At 33.0% G+C, this 26820-nt stretch overlaps 1 protein-coding gene across 2 annotated transcripts in view; it reads left to right on the top strand.

Moving 5' to 3' along the window:
- LOC129231823 (solute carrier organic anion transporter family member 74D-like) overlaps positions 1 to 17472 on the top strand; it is a 264635-nt gene extending 247163 nt beyond the window's left edge. The window contains exons 8-12 of one of the 2 annotated variants that reach the window (XM_054866204.1): positions 12227 to 12422; positions 13853 to 13997; positions 14278 to 14438; positions 14990 to 15054; positions 16637 to 17472. In XM_054866204.1, the coding sequence (XP_054722179.1) occupies positions 12227 to 12422; positions 13853 to 13997; positions 14278 to 14438; positions 14990 to 15054; positions 16637 to 16914 (845 nt within the window). In that variant the 3' untranslated portion in view covers positions 16915 to 17472. The remainder of the gene's footprint in view (positions 1 to 12226; positions 12423 to 13852; positions 13998 to 14277; positions 14439 to 14989; positions 15055 to 16636) is intronic. The other variant, XM_054866203.1, reaches the window with a different exon arrangement.
- Positions 17473 to 26820: the final 9348 nt, after the last annotated feature.

Below are 26820 nucleotides of genomic sequence, written 5' to 3'. Positions count from 1 at the left end.
AACACGAAAATCACCATGAAAAGTTGAGATTAGCTCTAGTTTTCAAGATACAGGGCCAACTAGGATAGTGAAATTGTCACTAATGCTCTTTTTTCCTATCATATAGAAACGCCCTCCATGGGACTGACTGTTCTCTAAACTTCGACCCTAGGTTGGGAGAGAAAATCTCACTACATGAAAACTGAAATGGACGACAAGAAATTTAAATTCTGGGAAGAGAAATGCCCAAAATCAGCCAAAATTTGGAGTTCTTAGTAGATTCCCCCCCCCCATTTCCGCTTCCACCCATGCTTATTCTACTGGGAATAATGAAGAACTTCATGAAAGCTGTGAACAGAGATTATTTTCCAATACCTTAGATGGAAATTCCCGAGATATATTGAAGCTAAGGTTAAGGAGAGAATTTTTAATGGCCCTTTAAGTACGCGCAATTACGAAAATCAAGTGTTTTTGAAAAATGCGAGGGGAGAAAAAACATCCGGGAAGCCTTTAGGGTATATTACAAGTATTTCTAACCAGCTGAAAGAAGACGAGAACCAAAAACAGTTAGCCAAACAATTCCTGCGGAAGTTCTGTGACCATTGATGAATAATGTCTCTCTGAAACTATTTCGTTCACTTCTTCCAGGATATTTTGTTTAAAAACTAAAGCTATGAGCAATGCGCATGAGAAAAGGTTTCACCAAGATATCTTTACACCGTAACGCAGGTACTAGGGTCATTGGGCTGAGTAAATGATCACCAAATGCTGCTGAACTATTACAAGAAATAGTCCTTCTTTGACGTACAAAAAGCTATCGAAAATGAAGCGTTTACAGCAATAAGCCAAAATCAACGACTAATTTCCAAAAAATAAGCATTGTTTAATAAAACAGGACCTATTTAATAACATTTATTGCACAGGATTTTTTTTTTCTTTTCGACATTACGTTTAATTTTAACATGTGGTGGCTGTGCATCTTTCTCCAGTGGGCTTTTATGTATCTTGAAAACAGGAGCTAATAAAACAAATCCACTACCGTATTCGTTTTTCTCGACCCAAAATTAGTAGGAATTGACTATTCAAAACCAGGATGCAGACAAAAGTTCTTTTTTGTTGACTAGTGTTATTTGAATCAAATTTAAAATCTAAAAGTCACATTAAAATACCCCCATATATTTCTATCCAATATATTTTCTAAAATTCAGACAGTTTGAAAATAATATATTGTCAGCTAGATGAAGTAAGAGTTTTAAGCTGTCCCAAGGTACAACATTCTTTTGTACCTTGGGATACATCCTGTTGCACTATGGGAAAGTCTTCATGATTCAGGAAACAGCCACATACTTGAATCAATTTTGCATCAAAAAAAATCATAGTAATGAATTAAATTATGAATAATGAATTATGAATAATAAATTATGAATTATTATCTAACATTAAATGAGGCAGTGAGAAGCAAAGGGATGTAAGTGGACATTTTCAAGTTTTGAGTAAAATGCGTTTAAAGATAACTTCCTAGGTAGGTTTTCATTGAATTTTTTTTTCTAAATCATGCTGTATAGCAGTAACCAGGGTTACTAGTACCATCTCTTGCCCCAAGACCAGAGGAGAGGTTTACCTACCATGTGTACTGGGCATTTCTTAATTTGTAATATTGCCACTTATATCCCTTCGCTTCTCACTGCCTCAAATGTGCTTAAAAGACTATATAAGATGAGAACATTTTTCCACGTTCCTAAACATATCTTAGTTATTAAGAACCATGCATATGTTGTTCATTGGAACATGTCCTAAGGTACAATATGTTAGGCTATCCCAAGGTACAATCACTACGTGGTTTACGAAAAACTAAAATGTTGGTCAAATCTACATGCACTATCATTATTTTCTCATAACCAAAATATTTAAAATACTTATCTTTTATAAAAAATAAAATAAAATTCAGTTGATTAGTTTTACAAATACAAAGACAGAAAATGAAATAAAAATAAGGAAAATATTTAGTTTGGAGTCAAAATTTTCTTTCTCTCATAAAATCGTCAATTTTACTTATTTGATGCTGATTTTTACTATGGCACCATTTAAAGGTGAAGGTTTCTATTAGAAATTACAAAAACATGACTGCTAAAAATAGATTCTTAGAAATTAGCAGCTTCCCAAGGTACAACACTCTCCCCTACATCCCCTCATAGCTGTGTCCTCACTGACTGACACAGAAGAGTATAAAATCTCAGTAGCGTTGCAAGTTATTTTGCATCACAGATGTAAACAATACTCTTCAGAAAGAAAAGGACTAACGGAGTCAAGTTTTGGAACTGAAATACTAATTGGATGAACTCTGGTGCGCATATCGATGAGTTCCTCTATTTTCTGCCTAATTTTTAAAAATGTGTTGCGAAAAAGTGCAAGAGCTGCGTTTGCGTGAGTTTTTCTAGAAATTAAGCTCAGGTTCCACTATATTTTTTGATACCAAGGTAAAACTGCATACTAGTTCAATTAGTAGGGTTTTGTTTTTCTGTATTACTAAATAATATTTCTTCCGACACCCGATGTGCAACTCTAAAGTTTTACTTTGCTGCATTTTTCTACAGGAGTTCTGATTTTTTTTTTTTTTTTTTGCTCTCCTGCAATCAATTCCCGTAACCTACCATAGAAATTATGCCCCGGTTTCAGAGTGCACTTTAACACCAAGATAAAATTACTAGTTCGATTAGTAATGTTTTGTTCTTCTGTATTACTAAAATATAATTTTCCAACTAGTATTTTTCTAGAGAAGTTCTCAAAATTTTGAATTTTGATCCCCTGCTGTCAACTCCCATAAATTCCCACAGAAATTAAGTCCAGATATCACAGTATTCTTTAATACCAAGATAAAAATACCAGTTCAATTATTAGGATTTTGTTCTTCTGTATTGCTAAATAATATTTTTTCCGACACCCGATGTGCAACTCTAAAGCTTTAACTTGCTGCATATTTCTATAGGAGTTCTTAAAATTTTGAGTTTTGTTCCCCTGCTATCAACTTCCGTGAGCTCCCTTAGAAATTAAGCCCAGGTTTTACTGCATTCTTTAATAAAAAGACAAAACTACTAGTTCAATTGGTAGAATCTTTTGCTCCTATGTATTACTAAATAATATTTTTTCATACACCCGATATGCACCTCTAAAGCTTTACTTCACTGCATTTTTCTACAGGAGTTCTTAAAAATGTTTAATTTTAAGAACTCCCGTAGAAAACCTCTGCAATCAAAAAGTTTCAAAGTGAAAAACAAGTAAATTTCGGTAATGCAGAGTGCAAAACAAATGTCAAATTTAAGTCAGGAAATCAAGTAGATCGTGCAATTTATTTAGATAAACACATAAATAAATAAATATGTTTGACTTGTCTTTTTTTCAATGTTTTGATTCAAAAAAGGGCAGTAGGCTTCTTAGAAAAAGATGTGTTAAATTGTTTTCAAACTACCAATTCTGTTTTCGAAACAAAACGACTTTTTGATTAAAACACGCAATGAAAGTAAAAAACACAGTAGATTAGACATAATTCTTTAACTTAACTTCACATAACACAACAAAGTAGATAAAGAAAAATATTTACAAACACACTTTGCTCAAAGCAGCCGACAAGAGGAAAAATTGGCTCTTCATCAAAATTGTAACCTTGATCGCTGTAGTAACTTCCCGACCTTTGCCCAAACCTACCTCTCGCATTGTTTCTTCTTAATCACGTAGCTTGATAAACATTCTGAAAGGGTGATGAAGAGATAGGCTTCCCTATTTTCGAGCTCTAAATTCAGCTGTGGCCAATTTATCATCAAAAATGTTAATAGCAGTTCATAAGGTCTGATATTTGCGGTTCATTTTACGGCGCAGATAATCAAAGTGATATTAATTACTTAGTTTCCATTTAATAGATAATTTGTATTGAGGATAGATTTATGATTTTTTTTTCTATGCTGTCAAAGTGGGCGAGTTTTTTCATTCATAAAAACACATAAATTATTTGTTCATTCTAATAGTGCTGGAATCATGATATCTTAAACTGAAAATTAATAAATTAACACTAATTCTTGTAAATGAGACAACGTTATATAAAAACGTTGAATCGCACAAATTTGAAGAGAACTGCAGACACGTATTTTGAGGTTTTAAGGAACCTCTTTTTGAATGCAGAAAAAGTGTGCTTGCGACGAATGCCATAAATGCGATGTGATTCATTTGACTACACAAACTTTTGGTAGCGCGTTTCCCTCCCCCCCCCCCCTTTTTAAATATCTGCTGAATGTTTCACCTTTAAATTTGTAATACATTTGCGAGAGTTTTGACTAAAAATATAGTTTGGTTTACCTGAAGGTAACATTTATTTCTTTTTCACAAACAAATTCTTTAAATTTTTGGATGTAACACATGCTCAATATTTTCTAAACTCACACCAGAGAACAAAATTATGACCAATCATGGTAAATAGCGAGCGATTCTTCTTTTATGTCTCATTATAAAGTTTTCGGTATGTTTGAGATTAATATTATTATTTAATGATGATTTGACTACTATGAGGTTAAAGCTATGAATAAGGCGAAGGGGGTTGAACGGAATAGAACATCTTTAGTGTCCGAATAACAAAGTCCTCTAAATTATCTCCCTGCCACCCAGATAAAAATTATCATTAGAAGAAAGAGACGTACATCAATTTGCCCGAGTATCAGGGGACTGAAGAAAGTGTGACACACAACACACACATACCTCATGAAAATTAAATTAAGAAAAAAAATTAAGAATAAAAAAAAAGGCTTGCTTTGTGAAGCTCAGTAACATGGACATGGTACATAGTAACATGGACTCAGTTAAAAATTATGTGAGGCCATGACCTCTTCTTCGAACCCCTGATGTGTTAAGGTACAATGATGCATAGTGTATTCCAAAAAAAAAAAAAAAATTAGTTACAAGCGAAAGCTGTTTTGAATTTGCATTAAAAAAATGCTACTCATTTCACTCTTTTGTTTTGAGAAATATCTGAAATTTAAGATTTCAGGAAAAAAATCCCTACGTGGTTGGAAAAATTAAGGGTCATTTTGAAATCAGCACTAAAATGCAAAAGAAAATATTTTTTAACATTTATAAATAAGACACAACTCGAACTCTTCATACTATTGACAATTAGTGACCATACACTTTTTACAGACTTACTACAGATGTTGGATGATGTTTATGATGGAGAGAGTATTCAGCTAAATATTTGATCAATATTTTGGAAGCAACCAAACTCTCTTGGGCATATAATTTTTTGATTCTAACAGCTACAATCTATTTTTATCCGCATCGTACCGATTTCTAAACAATTAGGCAAATTAGATATCAGTCTAGGCACGATCATGACGACAAGCCAAATACATTCCAGATGAAGCTCAATTGAAACTTGATTTTGTTAAATAAGACTAATAAATCTTCCGAAATGATTGCTTTCTTCAATTCATTTAAACATAACATTGATAATTGTTGACATGTACGGCGTTAAAATCTCTGTAAACATATCATCTTAGATACAGTTACTAGTTTTGGCATTTAGTTTAGCACTTCAAAAGCAGAAACAAATTGTAGATAAGCAAATGCGAAGATTTAACATGATGCTGTACTACATTGCTAATAAGAATCTGACGTTTCCTTTTGCAAGTCCGATAAAGCGAAAAATTCGTAACCTCGGCGACACAATGAAGATTTTTGCATTTTACTACCATTAATTTTTGCAATTGACATTTTAAAGACATAAACATACACCTTCCAAATTAAGCAGGAGCTAAACTTAAATGCTAATTTTTATTTATTAAAATGGGTAACACCTATAATTATTAATCTCTGCCATCACATTAAATATTTATGACTAATTATGTTCATTTTTTGCGCAGAAACGATGGAAAAATCTATTAAACGAACCATGAAACACGCCTTTCTTGTCAAACTGATGTAACATTAAACAAGTCTTAGAACCATCAGTCAAATTTGCCCTTTGGCACGTTTTCTTTGAGATGTGAAGGCCATTAATAAGATTTTTCGTTACCGTAGCTTCTTCAACGTAAACTGCAAGCTACCTTAATGACACCGTAGCTTATCCCAAGCATGAATTTTGTTTCGGGAGCAACAGGAACTAAACATAGGCGCCAGAATCTAGTAACAAAGATATCTCTGTCATTAATATACTTTTCTTCATTAGGGACAGGAAAAAAATGCGACGAAGTGCCTGTTCATTACAAAGTTTCAAGTGACGCTGATGTTATTTTTAGTCAAAGACTTCATAGGAAAGGTTTAGATTAGTCCTTATACGTACGCTTAGCAAACTCACTGCGACTTTAATTCGGCTAGAGCACACACACACACGCAATAAAAGACATTTGCGCTACAAATTCATTGAAACCGAAAGCTTAGCAACTATTACGTTTAAATATTATTTTAATATGCGGGCGGGAGGGGGGTTAGTATTCTAAAACCTTAAAAAGTATTTTTTTTAAAATCAGTTTTATGTATCCAAAATGTTCAAATCAAGAGCTTTCAAGCGATACCGAATTCATGTTTCTTAGCCATTCCACGAAAAAGTCAACCCTTTATCCCACACGTGACGGTTCATATATTTCAATAAAAAGCAATAATTTTAAAGAGAAATGACGAAATGTTTTGCTTAAAATATCACACAATGAAATTGTTACTTGTTAAGCAGAAAAAACGTGTTCCTTTATGTTTTAAAGTATTTTTTTTAAATAAAATATATGAGGTGTCACGTGCGGGACAAATTGTTCGTTTTCCGTGGAATGCCCATCTATGTCGATTGAAGGAAACTCAATTTAATTATTAACGGTGCAAGAATGTATTAAAATGCACTTACAATTTTACTTTCAAACTAAATTTTCCCAAAATGTCAATTGTAAAAAATCCTGTTCCTTCTTCCAAAAAACTACTTTGCATATTACTTTGAAAAACTTCCACCATTTTTTTTTATCTGTTCATAATAATACGAAAGTAAAATATTTGCTTTAGTGCTCACACTTTTTCTTAAACAGGTGTTTTTATAGTCAGAACAGTTTTTTTTTTAACAAAATGTTGATATGAGTTAAAATTTAATATCATGAAAACCTTTTGAGAAAGTAGAACAAAAAGTTTAGCAATTTTACATTGGATGTACACAGAGTACTGACCTCCTGCACTCAGTGGCGGATCCACAGGGGGGGAGGCTATTGGGTCGAGCGCCCCTCCCCCAAAAGGCTTGAAAATTCCAAAAATTTCCAAAAGAGCCCCCCCCCTCCTCCCCCTTTTCTAATATCACCTACTGTTTAGTTTTTAGGACTTGAATTCCAAAAATTTTCGAAGAGTCCCCTCTCCCTCTTGTCATCGTTAGCTCATCGAAAATTTTCCGCTCTTACAGCTTCAATATCAAAATATTGCATGGGAAGATTCCTTGAACCCATTCCTTCCCCTATCATTATAGCAAAGTCAGATTATAAATTAAATTAAATAATTCAATCGCGTTTTTAAGTCTGTTGGAGAGCCCCCATCCATACCATCATAAAGGATCGTCTGGAATTGTTTTCTTTGAAAACTTCAATATTGAAAACTTGAGGGAATGTTAATTAACTGCATCGCTTCTCTTAACGCTGCCAGCGATGGCCAACAATAGCTTTTTAAGGACTTCATTTTTAAACAATTGCACGGGGGAAGGTCCCCAAACCTCCGATTACCGAAGATCGTCTGAAATTACGTTTTTGAACTTCAATTTTGAAAATTTTGTGGATCAGAATTCCGAACCCTGTCTCTTCTCCTAAAGTAATAAACGATAGCCTTCAATTGTGTTAGTGGTGTACGGGGCATGTGAACGAAAGAGTGAGCGATGTGTCCGTGGTGGGGTTTGAGCCACTTGTTTTTGTGAAGTAACCCAGTACTTTACTGCATAGCCAAAAGGACCTCAAAAGGCTCGGGGGAAAAGTTAGAGTAAGTGCTCTCTTAATATACGTCACATAACTTCCCCGTAACTGATGGAGGGGGGAGGGGGAAGTTAGAGAGTGATATTTGGTTATCATTTTCAAGCCCATCTCTTTCATTCACATCACCAAAAAAAAAAAAGATGACCAACAAATCACATTGTTAAAGCTTCAATTTCGAAAAATTTAAGAAGAAGAGTCTCAAAATCTGCTTTCTCCTTATACCATAAAAGATCGTCGAAAACTGCGTTTTTAGGAATACATTTTCAGGGGATCTTCGATTTTTCTAAGACGGGGCAAAAACTTGCTACTGACTCCCTTATCCCCTCCATTTTTTTTTTTTTTTTGATGCTTTACCTTTTTATTTTTTCTTCTCAAAGCACTCGTAATATTCAGTTAAATTCTTTTAATCACACATATTGTTGAAAATAAAGCATTGAAAAAAAGACATCCAGTTTTTAATTTTTAAAAAATGTTTTATCCCCCCTCCCCCGCATAATTCATTAGTCACATTCGCCCCTCCCAAGAGGGTCTTCTGGATCCGCCACTGCCTGCACTACCTAAATATATCAATAGATGGAAGTTTGAGGAGTTACAAAAACAGTTTTTCGTGACTAGATATATAGTCTAACGACCATACTACTTAATCTGGGCTTGAAACTGCGTCCTAATTTAGCAGCATATTTGGATAATGTGAATTCGAAATAGCGTAAAAAAGGAAAAGACATAACTAAAAAATAGGAAAAGCAGAAGAATAACATTAAAAACTGCAAGGTGCAGTCAAAAAAAAAGCATACTGAATATATTTCCAAAATTTTCTAGTATGTTGATCTCATCACCAATCATTTAACAACTTAGAATCATTCAGTTGACATCCAAATAAAGTTAAGCTCATTCCCACCTCATACTGATGAATTCGTTGGATTTCTTAAAATTTTGAAATTAGGATCATTCAATTTCATTAATATTTTTGACGAAAGGCAAAACTTCAACTTTCAAGTGAAAAACACTTGCACTCAGGAATTTAAATGTTTCGAAAATCATTTACAAAAACATAGTCAATTACCTTTTTCGGGTTTTTAAAATTTGTAACAATAAAAAGGTTTTGAAAGGTAATAGATATTAACTCTTTAATTCTGTCCTATTAAAAATAACCGTCCAACTTCATTAACTTTTGTTTAACTAACTTCAACTACATTTTCACTGTTATTCTGATTACAACTAGTGATTGCAATACCGGTATACCGAGTATCGGTATTTGGAGCTATTTTGCAATTTCGTAATACCGGTATTTGATGGGGTAGAATACCGGTATTTTCGGTATTTGCTAAAAATAGTAAATCGATTTTAATTAAAGAGTTTTCAATTTAACTAACATATATATATATATATATATATATATATATATATATACTGGTTTTAAATAAATTCTTTTCAGATGAGGCAGTTCCAAAATCTATCCATTGAAGTACAAATTTGGCTTCAAAAGCATGAATATATAGAATATCAATGAAGAAAAGTAGCAGAATGATTACATAATGATATTTTTATCACTGGATGGTGTGATGAATCGCGCTTTCGTAAATTTATATGAACCACATTTTATTTTCTCCATTTCCTTGACTTGCCCTCTTGTGAAAACTAATTTTAAGCGTAATAACGAATGTGTTTGTGCTAGGAACAACTTTTTCCAACCATCAATTGCAGCAATTCTTTGATATTATTTTTTAAAATATTTGTCTCAACTGTACTGAATTTTGAGAAAAACTTTTTCTTGTTAGTATAGCAAGCAGTAATTTGTTGTCACCGGTATTAGCGTGCTGTTCTGTCTCGCTATTCAGCCTTATATCACACAAGATAACATGTATAAAACCTTGAACATTTAGAAAGATGTAAGGCATAATCAGTTGGAACATATTTTTAAAAATTTACATAATTGTAAAAAAAAATTGAAAAGAAAACGAAAAAGGAAAAAGAATGTAACAAGATCAAATTCATTGTGAATTTCAATCGAAAATGTTAATAAAAAGCAAACACGCATATTCTGACCAAGAGGAAATCGTTGAAGATGATGTTAATACTGGGAAAGAATTGCCGCTCTAAGAACAGTTACTATATGTGTAATAGTAAATGTTCAGCTATAAATAATATTAAAAAAAAAACTACCACACAACACAAAAGGTAGCACACACTACCACCACACTCACAAAAGTTATTTTTTCAAAACCAACAAGTTAAAGATCGAATTATTTGATGATGAAATACTTCCAGCCAACTACAGGAGGGAGGTACATCGCTCATTTTTAACAGTACCATCGGCCTGCGTGAATTCAGAAAGAATATTTTCAACTTCAGGAATTTTTTTGACTAAAATTGGTTTCAGGCTTAGTGACAAATAGATGCATTATGTTTCTTGTATTATTGATATTTTATTATGATATTTGTTCTTTCATTTTATATTTGTTCGCAATAAGCAAATTCACTTTTTGCACAAAATAGTAAAATACGGAAATGAAACATTGTTTCTAAATATTGTTTAGGAAATTTCCAATACCGGTATTAATACCGGTATTCCAGTATCATGTTTAAAAAATTCCAAATACAGGTATTGCAATCCCTAATTACAACGTATCCTTTTAAAGCATCATATTTTAAACTCATGGTGTAATCATATTTATTGCTATTAAATCGTTTTGAATCTGTTGTAATTTTTCTTCAAATCGAAACTAAGATGAAGCAGACCTTATTAAAGGCTGATTGCAAATTTTAAGTATAGTTCCGGAGCGTTTTTAGTATGTATAAAGACTTATTCTTCCGTACGCATTGTTGTTTTCGACAATAACTTACATTTTGTATTGTGTTTTTATCATTTTTGTGCGGTTTTTGGTATAATGCCATTTTATTACGATTTTCACATCGTTTCAACAGTTTATCCGAGTAATTACGTTACTGCCTGAGTTTGGACAGTTTCCATACTAACCATCCCGAAACGAAAAAGTTTTACCACATTGTTTTAAAATATCGATCGTAAGATTCATGAAAATTAAAAGAATTACAAAAATATTATCTGAAAAGGAAAAATAATAAACTCCAAAATATTATTGACGATCAAAAAATGAAAGTGAATCAAAAGTAGAACCTTTCTTTTTTCTTCAGAATAACAAAAGCAAATACGTAGCATTACCATTCGTTCTTGTCTCATTCCACGAAACCAAACCAGTAGCTCTAAAATGAAAGTAGGGGAATGTGTGGCTAAGTAAAATGGTGAGATATATGTTCTGCTTTTAACGCCACCTATTTTTTAACTATGTAGTGATGCATATAGTCTGTTCCAGTCAGGAAAAAATACCACTGAAGATTAGAGCATATGATAATAGATGCAATTTTCAAAAATTTATACACACTCCATAATATTTTATTGTAAGCCAAAAATTAATTTTACTATTATAAAAGAATAAGATTCTCGTTACAAACATTTTAAATATTAATTGAGACCTTCAATATTTAGTGCAATATTTATTTAGTTGATATTAAGTTTATTTGTATTTTAAATATTTTGTACAAGTAGCCGAGTACATGTGAGGCAAAGTTAAATAGTAGCTTTTTTTTAAATCACTTATTCATTTACTGAACCACTTACGCATTAATTTATTAATTAATGCATTTATATTCCTTCATTTAGTAGTTCATTTATTTATTCATTCATTCACTTATTTTTTTTATTCATTCACTCTTTTACCAGCTAATTAATTTTTCTTCATACATTAATTAACTTATTCATTTAATAATTCATTCAACCTTTTATTTACTGATTCATTTGATCAAAAATATTTTGTATAATGGTATAATAATTCATTAGAAAAATATATTTTTCTCGTTGTTCTATGAAAAAAAGTTAAAATTTTCCACTTTTTTCTGAAAGCTCCAATTTACTGCCAAAAATTTAAAATACTGTTTCAATGCACGTTTCATTATAAAACACAATGTACTTTCTTTATGTACCATTATTTTCAAAACAAAATTCCACTTTGTTCATTTTTAAAAAGCTCAGTCATCTTAACTATTTTACTTTGCCTCCCATTCCCCTACTTTAACTTCTAAAGACGTCACCTTGTTTTAATGACGATTCTTATTCCAGTTTCCGTTTTCTTTTATAAAGAAAAAAATATTCAGAACATAAAAATCATCGCGAACATATTTTTGACACAGTAGTTATAATTTAGATTAATTTTCAAACTCTATGTATTTTTAAAAATATGTTAAAATATTTTTTTTTCTCATAGGCATGGCTGGTATTTTGGTTATGGGTGTTGGCATTTTCGCAAGCGGTTCCTTCATGCGTACTTTCAAGCCAACTGCTCGATTTGTCGCCAAATGGATTGCTGCTTCCGCCCTTGCTTATTCAATCGGCATGTTCATTCTTATGTGGCTCGGATGTCCTCTCAATGATTTTGTTGGGGTCAATTTATCTCTCAATGGGTATGTTTGTTCATTTATCTTTAATTTCATTTTATAGTATAAAATCTAAGTCATTAAACTTCCCTCAAAAAGTTTACTATAAATTCCAAAACCAACTTTACTGATGGCACTGCACTATGACAGGTAAGTCATTTTGTATAAAATTTGGAATCCATATTAAATGTTTCTGAAAATTAACAATATTTTTTTAATTATCAATTCTAACATGTAGAAAAGCTATTGTGCGTGAAAAGCTACTTTTAGTTCTTGAAAATAAAATGTAGCAACTTCACTTTCAAGCAGTAATGAACAATGTTCATAATACATAAAAAAGGGGGATTTTCCAATGCCGCCATTTTAGGTTATTATGGTTATAAATGTAGCCCTACCCACATTATTACATTTAGCCTACTCGACACAATCATTTAATAAAGCAACCTTTAGTAAATGTTTGACACTAGATTTGAATTCAGATCTTGAGCACTTAGTTATTTCAGTTTTAAAATAGCTGAAAAGCATTGACGTACTTTTTAGGACAAGTACTAAAACTCAATCTGTTCTATAGTTTATTATGTGATATTACCCTATTCGACGTACATATGAATTAGTATTTGCCTAACCCTTATGTTCTCACATTAAAATCACAAAATCCGACCAAAATATCAATTATTTTCTTTATTGCTTCAGAATGTTTTCCCATGTTTCAGATCTCATACGATTCTAAAACGTTATCAATACGTTCGAAGTACTACTTCTTTAATTAGAACTATTTTTCACTCCCAAAAACTTTAAAGTTATTTAAAAAATAATAATAATAATAATAAGTTTTAGCCATATCATTGTTCAAACAATGATTACTCAAAAATACATTAATCTATCATAATTCTTTATAATCTATGTAAGGCGTTGGATGACTTCTTCCTCAATTAGAGCTTTTAATGAAGGGAAAAAGTTTTGAATGGGTTCTAACAAAAAAAAAAAAAAAAAAGAAAAAAAGAAAAAAAAACTTGATTTTTAATCCATCAGGAGTTCGGAAAATTATTTTAAATAAGGTAAACATACCAGTACTGACCAGTGCTTCAGTAGTGGCTATTTCAAGGTTTATATTTGGAAAAAAAATGAGTTCCAGGTCTCCCAATGGATTTAAAAGTGCATCAAACGTGCAGGAGGTATTAACCTCCTGCATGTTTGAATCCATTGGGAAACCTGGAATCTTATTTTTTCAAATATAAACATTGAAGTGATTACTACTGAAGCCCTACTAAGCAAGTGGTCACTACTAGTGTGTTTACCTTAAATATCTTCTGTAGCATCTTGATTGAAGCAAGAACAGTATTAATACAAGAAAAATATTAACGTCCTAACAGCTTTTGGATTTTCTCAACAACTTTCTAGAGTGAGCTTATTTATTTCTTCATGGTATCTCATCAATTTATCTATCTCTCTTTCAGTAAACCTGGACCCGCTGTTCAAGCTTGCAATACAACTTGTGAATGCCGCCTTGGAGAATTTGCTCCTATTTGTGCTTCCGATGGTAAAACATATCTCTCTCCCTGTGTCGCTGGTTGCACCAAAGTTGTAGCAGATGGTGATGATGTAAGTTTCAAGATTATCTTCACCCTATTGATAGATTTTTCGTTGAACCCACCAGGAATTTTTCCTTCTTTAAAGTGTTAATAATTGCAACAAAATCCTACGTACGAGTCCGCTTACCCAACAAAAACAACGTTATCAATGAAACCATAGAACTAAGGAATCTCGGGGGAAATTTAGACTGATCTATTTTAATCTAAAGTTTTCTAATGAAATAAAGAGTATATAGTGTTAATTTATGAATGTATGATGAAGATTAACTTATCTTGAGTTAATGTTTCAGTACACTTACATGGATTGCCAGTGCTTGGGAGAAGGAGTAACAGCCAAAAATGGATTCTGTGAATTACAATGCAACAACCTTACTTGGTATATTGTAATATTCTCATTTTTTGTTCTCATTCACTCAACATCTGAGGTCGGGTCCATGCTATTAACTCTAAGGTGAGTATTTATTTAAAAATTATTTGATATTTTTTATACTTGTTGTTCTTTTCAAAACAACTTTTTGGCATGTTACGCTTTTTAAATAACACAAAACTTTAGTCAGTTAACTTCAAAAAGTCTACAAATTGATTTTAAGGTTCTTTTGGATAAACTCAGCATATCTGAAGCAGCAATTGATCAAGTCAAAACTAAATTAAATAGAATATATAACTAAAAATATCCGAAAATAAAACAAAATTTCAAACGCTTAAAATTATTTTAAAATAATAAAGTTAAATGTAAGAATAATGCCATTATTTTCAAAACTAAAAAAAAATATTTTATTACATTTAAAACATGTTTTAGTCATTCATGTTTTTGAGCACCGACATGAACTTCATTAAATAACGTACACTGACTCCAGTTAGTTTCATTTAATTTGATATTAATTATCCTAATTTAAACGGGTACCTGAACAAGAATATACTACCATTTGTTTGAATAAGCTTTCTAATTATTATCAGTTCAATACACGTTTTCTTAATTCTTCTTTTTTTCTCTTTCTTCAGATGCGTGGAGCCTGAAGATAAAGCCATGGCTCTAGGATTAATATCCTTTGCTATTGGACTATTTGGTATGTATTAAAAAAACCGGGGCCATTTGGAACGCTAAAAATTTTTTGCTGAAACATGTTACAAAATATTTCAGGTCAACGTACCTTCAAATTAACTAAAACGCAGCTCAATTCCAACACAAATTCTGATTTTGAAAATTATAGAATGCGTTACTTCGATCATAAAATCTGGTCGACGCAGTGACCCCAGTACATATACCAAAGAGAATAGCAATGTTTTTCATAACTTTGACTACTCTAATTTCGTTTCCACGTTGTCGCAATAAAATCAAGTATTTAGCAAATGAAGTGCTGCCGGAGTTTTTTTTTTTTTTCGGAAAAATTTACTTTATCTGGGATTTTCTTTTCTAGAACGTTTATGATGCTTTGGTTTCCGCACAGTACGCGAAATACCTCTTCATGTTGCCTGATGTTAAAGATGGGCAATGTTGTTCTTTCTAATGATCCGTTCATGTTTTTAACCGTGCGCTGAACTCGTTCATTTGAACAACTTCGCTCATTCAAAAAAATGCAACGAATATCTCTGCAAGACTTGCTCATGTTCACTGAAAATGTTTCATCGGTTTCGTTATATTTTTTAAGGGAAAAGCGACTGAAACTACATAATACTTAGAAAATACACGAATAGAAATTTAATCAAGAAACATTTTATTTAAATATAGATTGTAAAACAATTAGAGCTCATTTTGTAAGTTATTTCTCGGAAACGGAGTGGTAAGACATGCTAATTTTATTTCATAAAAAAATAGAAAGTAATGACGGAAAAAAATTGCAAAATTAATCAAAGAAACTAAATAAATAAATAATCGCCGACAGAAATCGCCTTCAAAATACCCTTATACCAAGTATTTTGAAGGGGAAAAGAAAGCAAAACTGATTTTGAATGTGCAAAATGAAAATAATATCAAGAAATTGATTAAGAAATTAAATGAGACAGAGAGATATATAAAATAAATAAAACGGTTTAAAAGAATGACCGTTATTTTGTAGGAGATTGCACTGTTCATTTTTAAGAGTCTGTCTTTTAGACTCGTTCATTCATGAACGACACATCCTTACGTGATCTATAATATGTTTTGCCAGCTCTGCGCATTTTTTTTTTTTTTTTACAAGTAGAGATTTTTTACGAACTGACGGCATCACCATACCCAAGAAACCCTCTAAATGACCTATATAACTTCAGTTTTTGCCCTCGAATTTCTGATACTCTTTATGGATTTATTTTTTGGCTCGGCTCGTAGTAATTGTATGCTTGAAATGTATCAGTTCGATTATTTGCAAATTTTACTCTTTGCCACTTTCAATAAAGAAGCAATTTCCTCTCTGTTATGCTAATGTGTCCTCCCGATCTTTTTTTTTTAAGAAGTTAAGAGTCTGACATCCATTAAGTACTATTATTATTTTGATCTTCTTAACGTATATTTTTTTAAATTAAAAAAAAAAAACTAGAACTCCTCGCGTTTCACAAAATATGCTACGAAGGTTATAGGCCGACGTTGTTGAGGTCTTATATTGGCTGATCAGTAAATAGCAGCATTTTTTTTTTTTCAAAAACAGATCAGTAATACTTTTTTTATTGCAGGTAATGTTCCATGCCCGGTAATTTACGGAGCAGTGGTCGACTCTGCATGCTTGTTTTGGGAAGACAACTGCGGAGAACCAGGAGCTTGTCGTTTATACGATCCAGTCAAATTTCGAATGATGTTCCATGGCTTAACAGCCATCATCATGCTTGGAGCCTTCGTCGTAGACGCTCTTGTCTGCTACAAAGCTTCAAACGTTCGTTTCAACGATGATGAAGTGCCTGACGCAGAACCTAAGCCAAATGAGTTGCCACCCAACTCAGAATCAGCAGTGTGATGCCGCCATCAACAATTCATATACATCAATCTTAAACATCTTCAGACATTTGTGTGCATTTAAGTGTCACTGAACTCCTTCCAGAAAGCTGGGTTTAAGTATGACGCAATGAGAGCATTTCATCAAAAGATGTTTGTTAGTGTTTGTTGGTTACTTTGAGAATTGTATATCCCAGTTAACTGCTTTTTGAGACTTTGACTCGTTGAATGTCTATTTACATGTATCTCACGTCCATGCATTTGCATATTTTTTGTTCCTTTTTATCTGAATCACGATGGCTGCCATAATTTTAAGTATATTTTTTAATGAGGGAACATTGTTTGTGTATCATTTTTTGGTGATTTGTTATTGGATTCGTATACTGAAGAGAATGTTGATCGATATACCTTTGTATAAGAATTAACTGCGCATTCTTGTGACATTTATATTTTTGAGTAAAAATCAAAATTTTGAGAAAGAAATGATATTTACATCATGGTGATGACTTTATGTAATGACCTTACAAGGTATGTGACTGTGTAATTGTACTAACTAATGCATTAAATGTGATTCTGTTTTTTTGGTCTTGTTTTTATTGCCATACACATAAAAATCGTAACATCACACCTCCATTTTTAAAAATTCACCACGTTTATAGAGGTTTTCATTAAAGTTTCGGATACTAAAATTGCAAATGTTCAAGCAATTGCTGTCCATCTTCATTTATTAAAAAATCAATTCTGAATGATATCAAATTGTATAAAATATATTTGCAAAATTATTCTTGAAATCTATTAATCAAATATTAATTATTCAAAGATTACTAATTTGACACATATCTACTCATATCATTTCACACGTGAATATTGAGACTTTCTTTTAATAACAAAAATTCAAATGTCTGAAGATCTTAAACTAATTAAGTTATAAAATAGTATGGAACCTTCTAAATCTGCGTTTTTCAACCTCTTAATCCACTGACCGGTAGAAAATGTAATAAAATTCGCTCAAGGGTAAGAGTTTTTTTTTTCCCTTGAGAAATCATGATTGCTTATTGTTTTCACTTGACTGTTGAATGGCATCCTATGCTTTTTGGGGTCCACCAGCCACCGCGAGCGGATATTCCTCCTGGACGGTGACGGACGCGGACTCCAGTTCCTCGTCCATCTTCCCCGGAATCGACCTGATTTATACCCGACCCTCTCGACTTTGCAAAATCCTTTCAAGACAAATATAGCATCCAGCACACAACATACAACATCCAGTTCCGGCCATTAAGTTTAATTATGACGGCGTGAATTCAAACTAGGCTTTTCGCGATTATGATTACGATTAGTTCCACTTGTACAAACTAGAAACCCGACGTGTAGAGTCCAATCGTAATCCGTGATTGTTAAAAACATAATTTGAATTTAAGACGTCAAAACTCAAACTAATGCCTGGGGTTGGATGGTATAGATGTTTTTTTCTTTTTTCAACGAAGAATAAAGTTTTTTATGTATTGAAGAAATAGTTCGTGCGTTTATTAGGCCCGGAACTGCGTACACGCAGACCCCGCAGTGCGGGAGAGGGGGGGGGGGGCATCCGTGCCTGACGTTAATTGGAACATATTTTTGGATTTGCTTACAATAATTTATACAGTACGATACTGAAAACTCGGTAATAATGTGAAACGAAAAGTGACTCAGTTTTTGAAAATGCAGGGTTAACGGGAATGCTTGAACAACAATTTATTCGCGTGATGTTTTTTCGTCCTTCCAGAAAGTCTCAGATTTTTCTGGATTCAACCGGGTTATCGAGTGCTGAGCTCTCAGGACTATTGTATTTAAAAAATTAATCATTCGATGTACTATAAAATGGGATGTATCGGAACAATGGGGTAAAACGGAACGAAACTTCCCAATTATACAAAGAAATTCTTCATAAATGTATAGTGCAGCTCTGGTTAATTGAGCTGTGACCTTGACTATGTTTACCTGTTTTAGGGGAGTTTAGTGAAAAATAGACGTATTATTGGCTCGGATTTTAATTGGAATATTTTTTTTAAAACTACTAAGAAAGTTTCTCAACTCAGCGCCAATTACCCATCCCTATTTACCGAAACAGAGGTAAACATTGTAAGAGTCGGAGCTCAACTTCTCAGAGCCTCACTATATTTTTCGATATTTTTCGTTGCCCATTTTTTTTAGGAAGGTAAATACCGTGAAGAGTTAAGCAATTAAGTTTTGTCATTCCAGAAACACAATTCGCTAATTACCAAGATTGCACGTGAAAAACCAAATAACCTCACGTTTTCATCAATCTGTAAAATGTATGTAAATACACACCTTTTCGTATTCTAAACCTAAAGAAAGTTTTTTTTTATGAGGCCTGTACAACACTCTAAGAATTTAGGCATTCTGCGTCAATAAAAAGTGAAGAATTTCTCGCGACGCTGTGGGTTTAGAACTCACGGGTTGTATCGGAACACATAATTTTGTTGTTCCGACTCATTCTGCAGATTATTGATTTATTTCACCACATAGCAATGTTTCCACGTTATATCGAAAATATATGTATGTAGACACGCAACAAGGGGGGAGGGGAGCGTTGGAGGTAAACCCCACAGAAGGTTTGGTTTGAAAAACATATTGAGAATACTAGTTTGTAATCTGAGGGGTGCCTATCTAGAGGCGCAGTCTGCGCCGTTAAAATTTTTAGGGTGGTGGTGTTTTGAGGGGTATTTTTCCCTCTTTAAGGAGGGGCTTTTGAGGGTCCTTCTACTGCTTTTTGGGGGGAAGATTGCTATTTCTGGGGGGGGGGGGGGTGCATCCTTGCTCTTAGGGGGTGGGCACTCCTGGTGACCTTATGTGCATGTATGAGTCTGTTACATTTCCCTCCCTTTAGAAGACATGCTAGCTACTCTTGTGTATTCGTGAATGACAAACCAAAGTCTAGGTCAAAATTTTTAAAAGGTAAAAAAAAAAGAAACATTCATAGAACTATTCATAAAAACAGTCTGAAGATTTTAACCTCAGTTATTCTATTCAAGAGAATGAAAATGAGTTCATACTGTTTACGACTACTGAAACAACCAATCACCTTTGCTGAAAAAAAAGACTTCCTTGTTCAAGTTCTTTGGAGAAAAAGAAAAAAAAGCTCATGCCGATGTGTCCAAAGTCTTGTACCCAAAGAACGACGAATGTGTGGAAAAACTTACAAAAGGGTGTCCAGTACAGCCATGTGTAGCTTAAGAGCAGTATTTGCAGAAATGAGATTTCTACGATATTTGAAGAAACGCGTTATGAATTCTATACTAATGATAGGGAATTGCTGAAGTTTGAATTTTTTTCCGTGGTTTATTTTTAGCGGAAACCAAATAAGCAAGATTGTACAATAAAGCTGAAGTATACAGTAGATGAAAAACATGTGAAAAGGGGGAAAAAATGAAAAATTCGCAGATACTGAGCTTTACATTTCCCAGGGCAGAATGCCTTTATATATCATGGAACGAAAGAGCAGGCATCGTTCATTCTAGGAGATGTTATTTAAAAAAAAAACTTGAGCCGAATGAAAACAGTCAAATATTCGCTCGTTTCGGGAGTTGATAACTTTTATCAATTACATGAAGAATTGAATTTAAATATCCTAATTCAAACACATTTTTGTAACAATAAATTATTATTATTATTATTATTTTTATTTATTTATTTATTTATTTATTTTTGAGTTTTATGTTTATTCGAAATTTTGACGAATCGTACATTCACTTTCCTAAAAACAAAGATTATACAAATCAATACAAAATGTTTTCTAAGAGTCTAGTCAAAAAGTCAACTTAAAAAGAAACTTTAATTACATTTTTATATGTTCAAAGTTGAAAAGTGTTCAGATTCACCTCATTTTTAGATTTTATATACAGTAAAGAAAAAAAACATTCAGAAAATCACAGAACATTATGAAAAGTAATCTCAAAATTAACTAAAAATACACCCAATAAAACATTTAATTAAAAAAAATTCTGAACCGGGATAATATTGAAGCTTAGACATAAAAATCACAAAGGACCGGTGAAATCTTTTTGATGAGCCGGTGTCGGTCCAACGGACCGACACTGGTGCATCAAATTGACCGGTGGTTCACACCGTGGTTGAGAATTACCGAACAAAACTGTCTGATTAAGCTCATTACATCGAAATGCAAAGCATTTTAAACAAGAAATATGTATAAATATTCTGAGAGAAATCGTTTTTTTTAGTGGTTCGCGTCGAGCAGCACTATTTTCGAAGAGGAAAAAAATGATTTCAAAATAAATAAATAAATAAATAAATAAAACTAAAAATTAACTTGAAATCTTAAATTTTGAATTCAAGTTATGTTTTTCGCAATCACGAGTTGCGACAGGAGCCTGCTCTATTGGGGGGCTATTGTTTCTAGAAACGACTCCTGTCCCCAAAGCCTGCTCCTCTTCCTTGGCGGTTACGTGTATATAGTTGTGTGTAGGCATGTGTGTATGCATGTAGGAGTGTGTATATGCAAGTAGGTGTGTGTGTGTGTGTGTGTGCACGTAGGTGTGTGTGTATGCACGTAGGCATGTGTGTATGCACGTAGGCATGTGTGTATGCACGTAGGCATGTGTATATGCACGTAGGCGTGTGTGTATGCACGTAGGTGTGTGTGTATACACGTAGGCGTGTGTGTATGCACGTAGGCGTGTGTGTATGCACGTAGGCGTGTGTGTATGTGTGTAAATGCTTGTGTGTATGAGCGTGCGTGTGTGTAGGACATGGACGTCATCGACCAGGAGAAACGGATTCCAGGAGGCAATGCTCGGAGCCGCGCCTGCAGAGGCCGATGAGCGGTGATGCTGGTGTCCCTGGTCCAAGCTGAAAAAGGAACCACAACGCCAAGGACGGTGAAATAAAAGCAATAAGCAATCGTGATTGCTCAAAAAAAAAAAAAAAAAAAAAAAGGAATCGCCCGAGCTGGAATAAAACGCAAACCTGTATACCAGTAGCACAAAAATGATGGTATTATATCCTCCTGAGGAGAAAGGATCATTTACATTTTCTACGTTTTTATTGCGGTTTTCTTTGAAAACTTTAATGACTAGGATTTAGTTCACAGGTCTTTCTGCTTAAAACGTTACAGCTAGTAAAACACACCAACTAAAATTATTCATATCTAAAATATACACGCATACATACGTGCGCGTTCGCATACATGTATTACTGAGAATAATACAGAAAATAACTTTTTTTCAATTTTGATGATGGGTAGTGCGAAAAAGTGCCATTGGTAGAACTAAGTGCTAATGAAATTGTTATTATTATTATTATTATTTTCCAATATCTTGATCTGCCGCAATTGCGTTGAAATTTCGACCAAATGCTATTGTTTATAGCAAAATCAATGATTATTAAAAATGTTTCTGATAATGGTTAGTACGGAAAAGGTGCCATTGGTAACTCCACACAACTCCACATACCAACTCCACACAAAAAACACATACAAAATTTGGGATGTGTGTCTAAATGTTTAAATTTGCGGCAAATGTATAGTAATGTGCGAATTTTTCTGTTTTTTTAAAAATATTTTTAACAATTTTGTCAAAATAATCAAGTATTTTTATACAAATTTATATAAAATAATCGCAAAGCTTGTCAAATATAAATTTTTTAGATGCTTGGAGCGTACTAAATTAGCTTTTATGTTGCAATTAAATTGAAAAATTTGCAAGTGGGCAATTAAGAAACTTTGTGAAGCTCTGTTTCTCTTTCAGTTGAAAACCAACGTAAAACAGCCTAGAACTCACCAAAAAATAGGTGGCTGTAAAAAAAAGATCCGCCCTCTCTCCTAACAGATTTAATTTATTTTTATTTTATTTTATTTATTTTATTTTTATAGGCAGTTAGCAGTTTTATTTCGGTTGCAGCTTCGCTTAATGAAAATATGTCTTACTTCACGGCCACTTGCAGCTTCCGTTTATCATTCTATTCACAGCTGGCGTAGGACGAAAAGCAGACTGTATAGATTCTAAAATCCTTTCTGAAACTACGTCTTTCAGAAACTTTCAGTTTCTTCTGACGAAAGATACTTCCCTGGCTGGAGCCCCCCCCCCCCCTCATGCAAAAAATGTTCATGCACCTTTTAAATATCAGAGCTAAATTGAAACTACTTCATTCATTTTCATCGAATTTAATATAGGAATTGAATCCTCCTTGTTATCCTCATAGATATGATAACGAATTCACTGATCGAGTAACGCTCCTGACGTTACCAACAATGAAACTCGCGTCACATGATAATTTGATAATATTTTTGGCAATATTTGACACATTGGGCTTTATTTTGACAAGGCTGAACTGGATCCGGTAACGTAACTGTTTTTCTGCTAAGACTCATTTTAGGAGAATGAAGAAACGAAAGAGTGGTCAACAATGAATGTTATCTACTGAAGTTTAGGATTAACCCACTGAAGTTAGGGTAAAATTTTCAACAATCAAAATATTACCAAACAGGCAATTGCTTTGTTCAAATGTAAAAGCAGTTTTCATCCGTCATACCTTGACGGACGATTTTCTAGTTTAAGAGAATGACCAATGACTACCGTAAAGTCTCTTAAGCGCAGCATCACTAACTAACCACCGCGTAACACATCGCTTCGTTTCTGTGGAACCGCGTTTCGTTTATTCGCTGTCGCCCGAGATTTACGATATCCAAATATATTATTATATGCTACAGTCAAATTGATTACATCTCAAAAATGGAAGACTTGTAAAGCACAGCTCGTGATGTCAGGAGAAAACAAACATTTTGCAACAATTGTTCAAAATGTGCGAGGACATTTTTACATCGACGGAGGAATGACTAGTAGACATATTTGGTCTATTTCTAAGATCGAAAGTTTGCATACATGGATTTCTGCTCACAGATTCGTTTTGTCATCTCTTTCTCACGGGCTATACACAAAATGAAAGAAAAACCAGCTTTGCGCTACTAGCCAGTTCTGCAGAAAAGCAGCATGTAAGATTTCTATGTTTTTTTAAAAATTTTTGTATTATTATTTTTTTTTTTTTTTAACTTTTGCGACTTTAACCCATTAAACATTATTTTCGACCCCATGTTCCTTTGCATTTTTTGTTTGTCCTGATGAATACTAGGGTCATTCTCCCGAAAACATAACTTTTGAACGCAAATATTTTTCAATTTCGAAATCTTTTGTTTTCTTTTTTTTCATTCTTAAATGAAAGTGTTATCTACTAGAAGTAGCCATAAACAATGGCCCAGCTAAGTTCCAATTATTTTACTCATAAATAAAAAAAAATATGCTTTGTTCACGGAAATTAAAAAAAAAAAGAAAAAACTTTTAATATTTAAAAATCGAAGCCAATTTAATACCAAAGTAGTAATTTCGTTAATTGTGCAAACGATCAGCTACTTTAATGATTAGTGGGAATATAATATTAAGCTCTCTTAATTAAAGTACGGAGTAATTAGTAGTTTCAAATTTGTTAAAAAATAGTATTTAGTAAATTTGAGGATATACTGGCAATTTATAATTTTGGTAGAATGCCTATTATTGATGTATTTCCCCTCCATCAGTTATTTTCACCTCAGAAATAATGACATTGATAAGGTCTGTCACGGAGTTGAGGATCTTTCCCTTAATATAGGCCTAATAGATACATTTTTCATGGAATATTTTTTCCGTTGCTACAATCTGCACATGTTAGGTATATGAAAACATGTTCACTTGTTTTTTTACATTAATTTACATCCCTGAAATTCAAGTTCACGAAGGTGAGAAGTCAGAATAACCACAATAATTTTTTTGAAGTTTCTTCTTGTTTTTCGACAAAAATCTCACAACTTCAACTATGACTGAAAATAAACAAGGGGCTACCTTGTATTATGGAAAATAAAAGTTTATGTCATAACTGCCACATGTTAATGAGGAATGGCACTTTGTGTTTAGGTAACGGAAGTGAGAATTTATTGTGTGACGTGACTCTTTGTCCTTCTAAAACGAACTAAAACACAATATTCAAAAATTAAATGTACTTAAACAATTAGTATATGAGACACTTGTGAAGGAATAATGTATAAATAAGTATAAACTTTTAATTAAACAAGTTATTAAGCAACATAAACCCAAGGTGTGTGACATGCCACGAGGTGAGAATTCACATGTTGTGGACCAAAAATATACTAAAATAAAAATTATTATGAAAAAAATTGTTGGCAGGTTTAAATAGATATAGTTTTGATGAAATTGAAAATCATTGTTAAATGAATTGTTCCTTAAAGTTTTTACTGTAAAAGGCGTGTGACAGAAAAGTTACACTTTTTGAAAAATGACCCACTATCATCCTTATAAGCTGGTTGAAACATTTCAGATACACCCTGTATATAAGAACCATGTTTCACCTTTTTTCTGGAAAAACAAGTTCGTACTGTTCCCTTGTAAGCAGAACTTTTAAAGTATTAATCATAAACCAAGCACATTGAAAAATTTCTCAAATCTACACCACCCGAACAAGGACTCGCATCTTGGACCGTAATGTTGAAAGCATAACGCTCTACAGACCGGGATCCCTCAATTAAGATCCGAAACATAAACAACAGTTTTCATAGTAAAATATACCAATTGCACCTTAATTATCGGTACGACACAATAAAATCTAGGATTTTGGTGTTAGCTTCAAAATATCGTCACCAAGAATGGGATATGCATTTAGATAATTGCACACACATACCTTATATCCTTCTCGGTGATGCTGTGTTTTTTTTTTTTTTGGAACTACTGAGATGTCTCATACAAGTACAGTAAAATGCCCATACTTGGGACAGTTTTGAACTTATACCTTCAGTAGCCATATGAATCATATACATAAAATACACCGCCAGCTCGGTCGATTCCATCCGAGGACTGCAATTGACCGTCGTGCTTTTGAGCACACATCAGCCCCGAATAGGAAGTAACTGAGCTGGAAACGGTAAAACTCTTAAAGGAGCCAAGACAGCCAAACAAACTGGTAGCTAATGTAGAATCAGCACACCAGCTAATTGACCGCAGCAAGGGTGCGATTCAACTCAACCATGTATTTCTGCTTTAGCCCTGGCTTAGGGCGCGGTAATTTACAGCAAAATATTAATCATATATTTTCCATTCGAATTTACTATTTTTAGGATTAGCCCTAGTACTTCACCTCAGGACAAGAAATTGATGCGTAGGTATATCCCTTAAAAAATAAAACAAGAAAATGTTCATTGTCTCAAGTTCGGGACCCCCTCCCTAACATGAGACACTTCATATTTTCATCTTTCTTTTATTTATGCAACAATAGATTATAGTTAGGGGAACTAACAATCATATTAAAAAAGTTTATTTTACTACTCAAAGAAAAAATAACATTCTGTAGAAAAAATATAATTTTTTAAAAGTTGGAAGACTTCAGAATGTATTTTTGCGCCTGAAAGTATATGTCTCCCCAGCCTGATTAATTCATTTGAATATAATATTTCATCGTTTCCCTCAATATTTGGAGGTATAAAAGCAATTTGTGAACCCAAATAATTAATGCAGTTGAATTTTAGCTCTCCGTGCTTTCATTTCACATCTTCTCATATTCATTTTTTTCATAATTAGTGAAATTCAGAGCAAAAAAATTAGTCTTATCTATACTTTGAGACTCAATTTCATTAATAGAACTAACATATGAGGTAGTGAGAAGCAAAGGGATGCAAGTGGCAAAATTAAAAATTTGGAGGTAACAATTACAAATGGTAGGTGAACCTCTCCTTTGTCTTGGGGCAAAAGATGGTACTAGTAGCCCTGGTAGGTGCTGCTATACAGCATGATATAGAAAAAAATTTCAATGAAAGCCTACCTAGGATCTGATCTTTAAACGTGTTTTAGTAGAAACTTAAAATAGTCCACTTGCA

This window comes from Uloborus diversus, chromosome 10 (assembly GCF_026930045.1).
Source record: "Uloborus diversus isolate 005 chromosome 10, Udiv.v.3.1, whole genome shotgun sequence".
Classification (NCBI taxonomy): domain Eukaryota; kingdom Metazoa; phylum Arthropoda; class Arachnida; order Araneae; family Uloboridae; genus Uloborus; species Uloborus diversus.
This window is presented reverse-complemented; position numbering and strand designations above follow the sequence as displayed.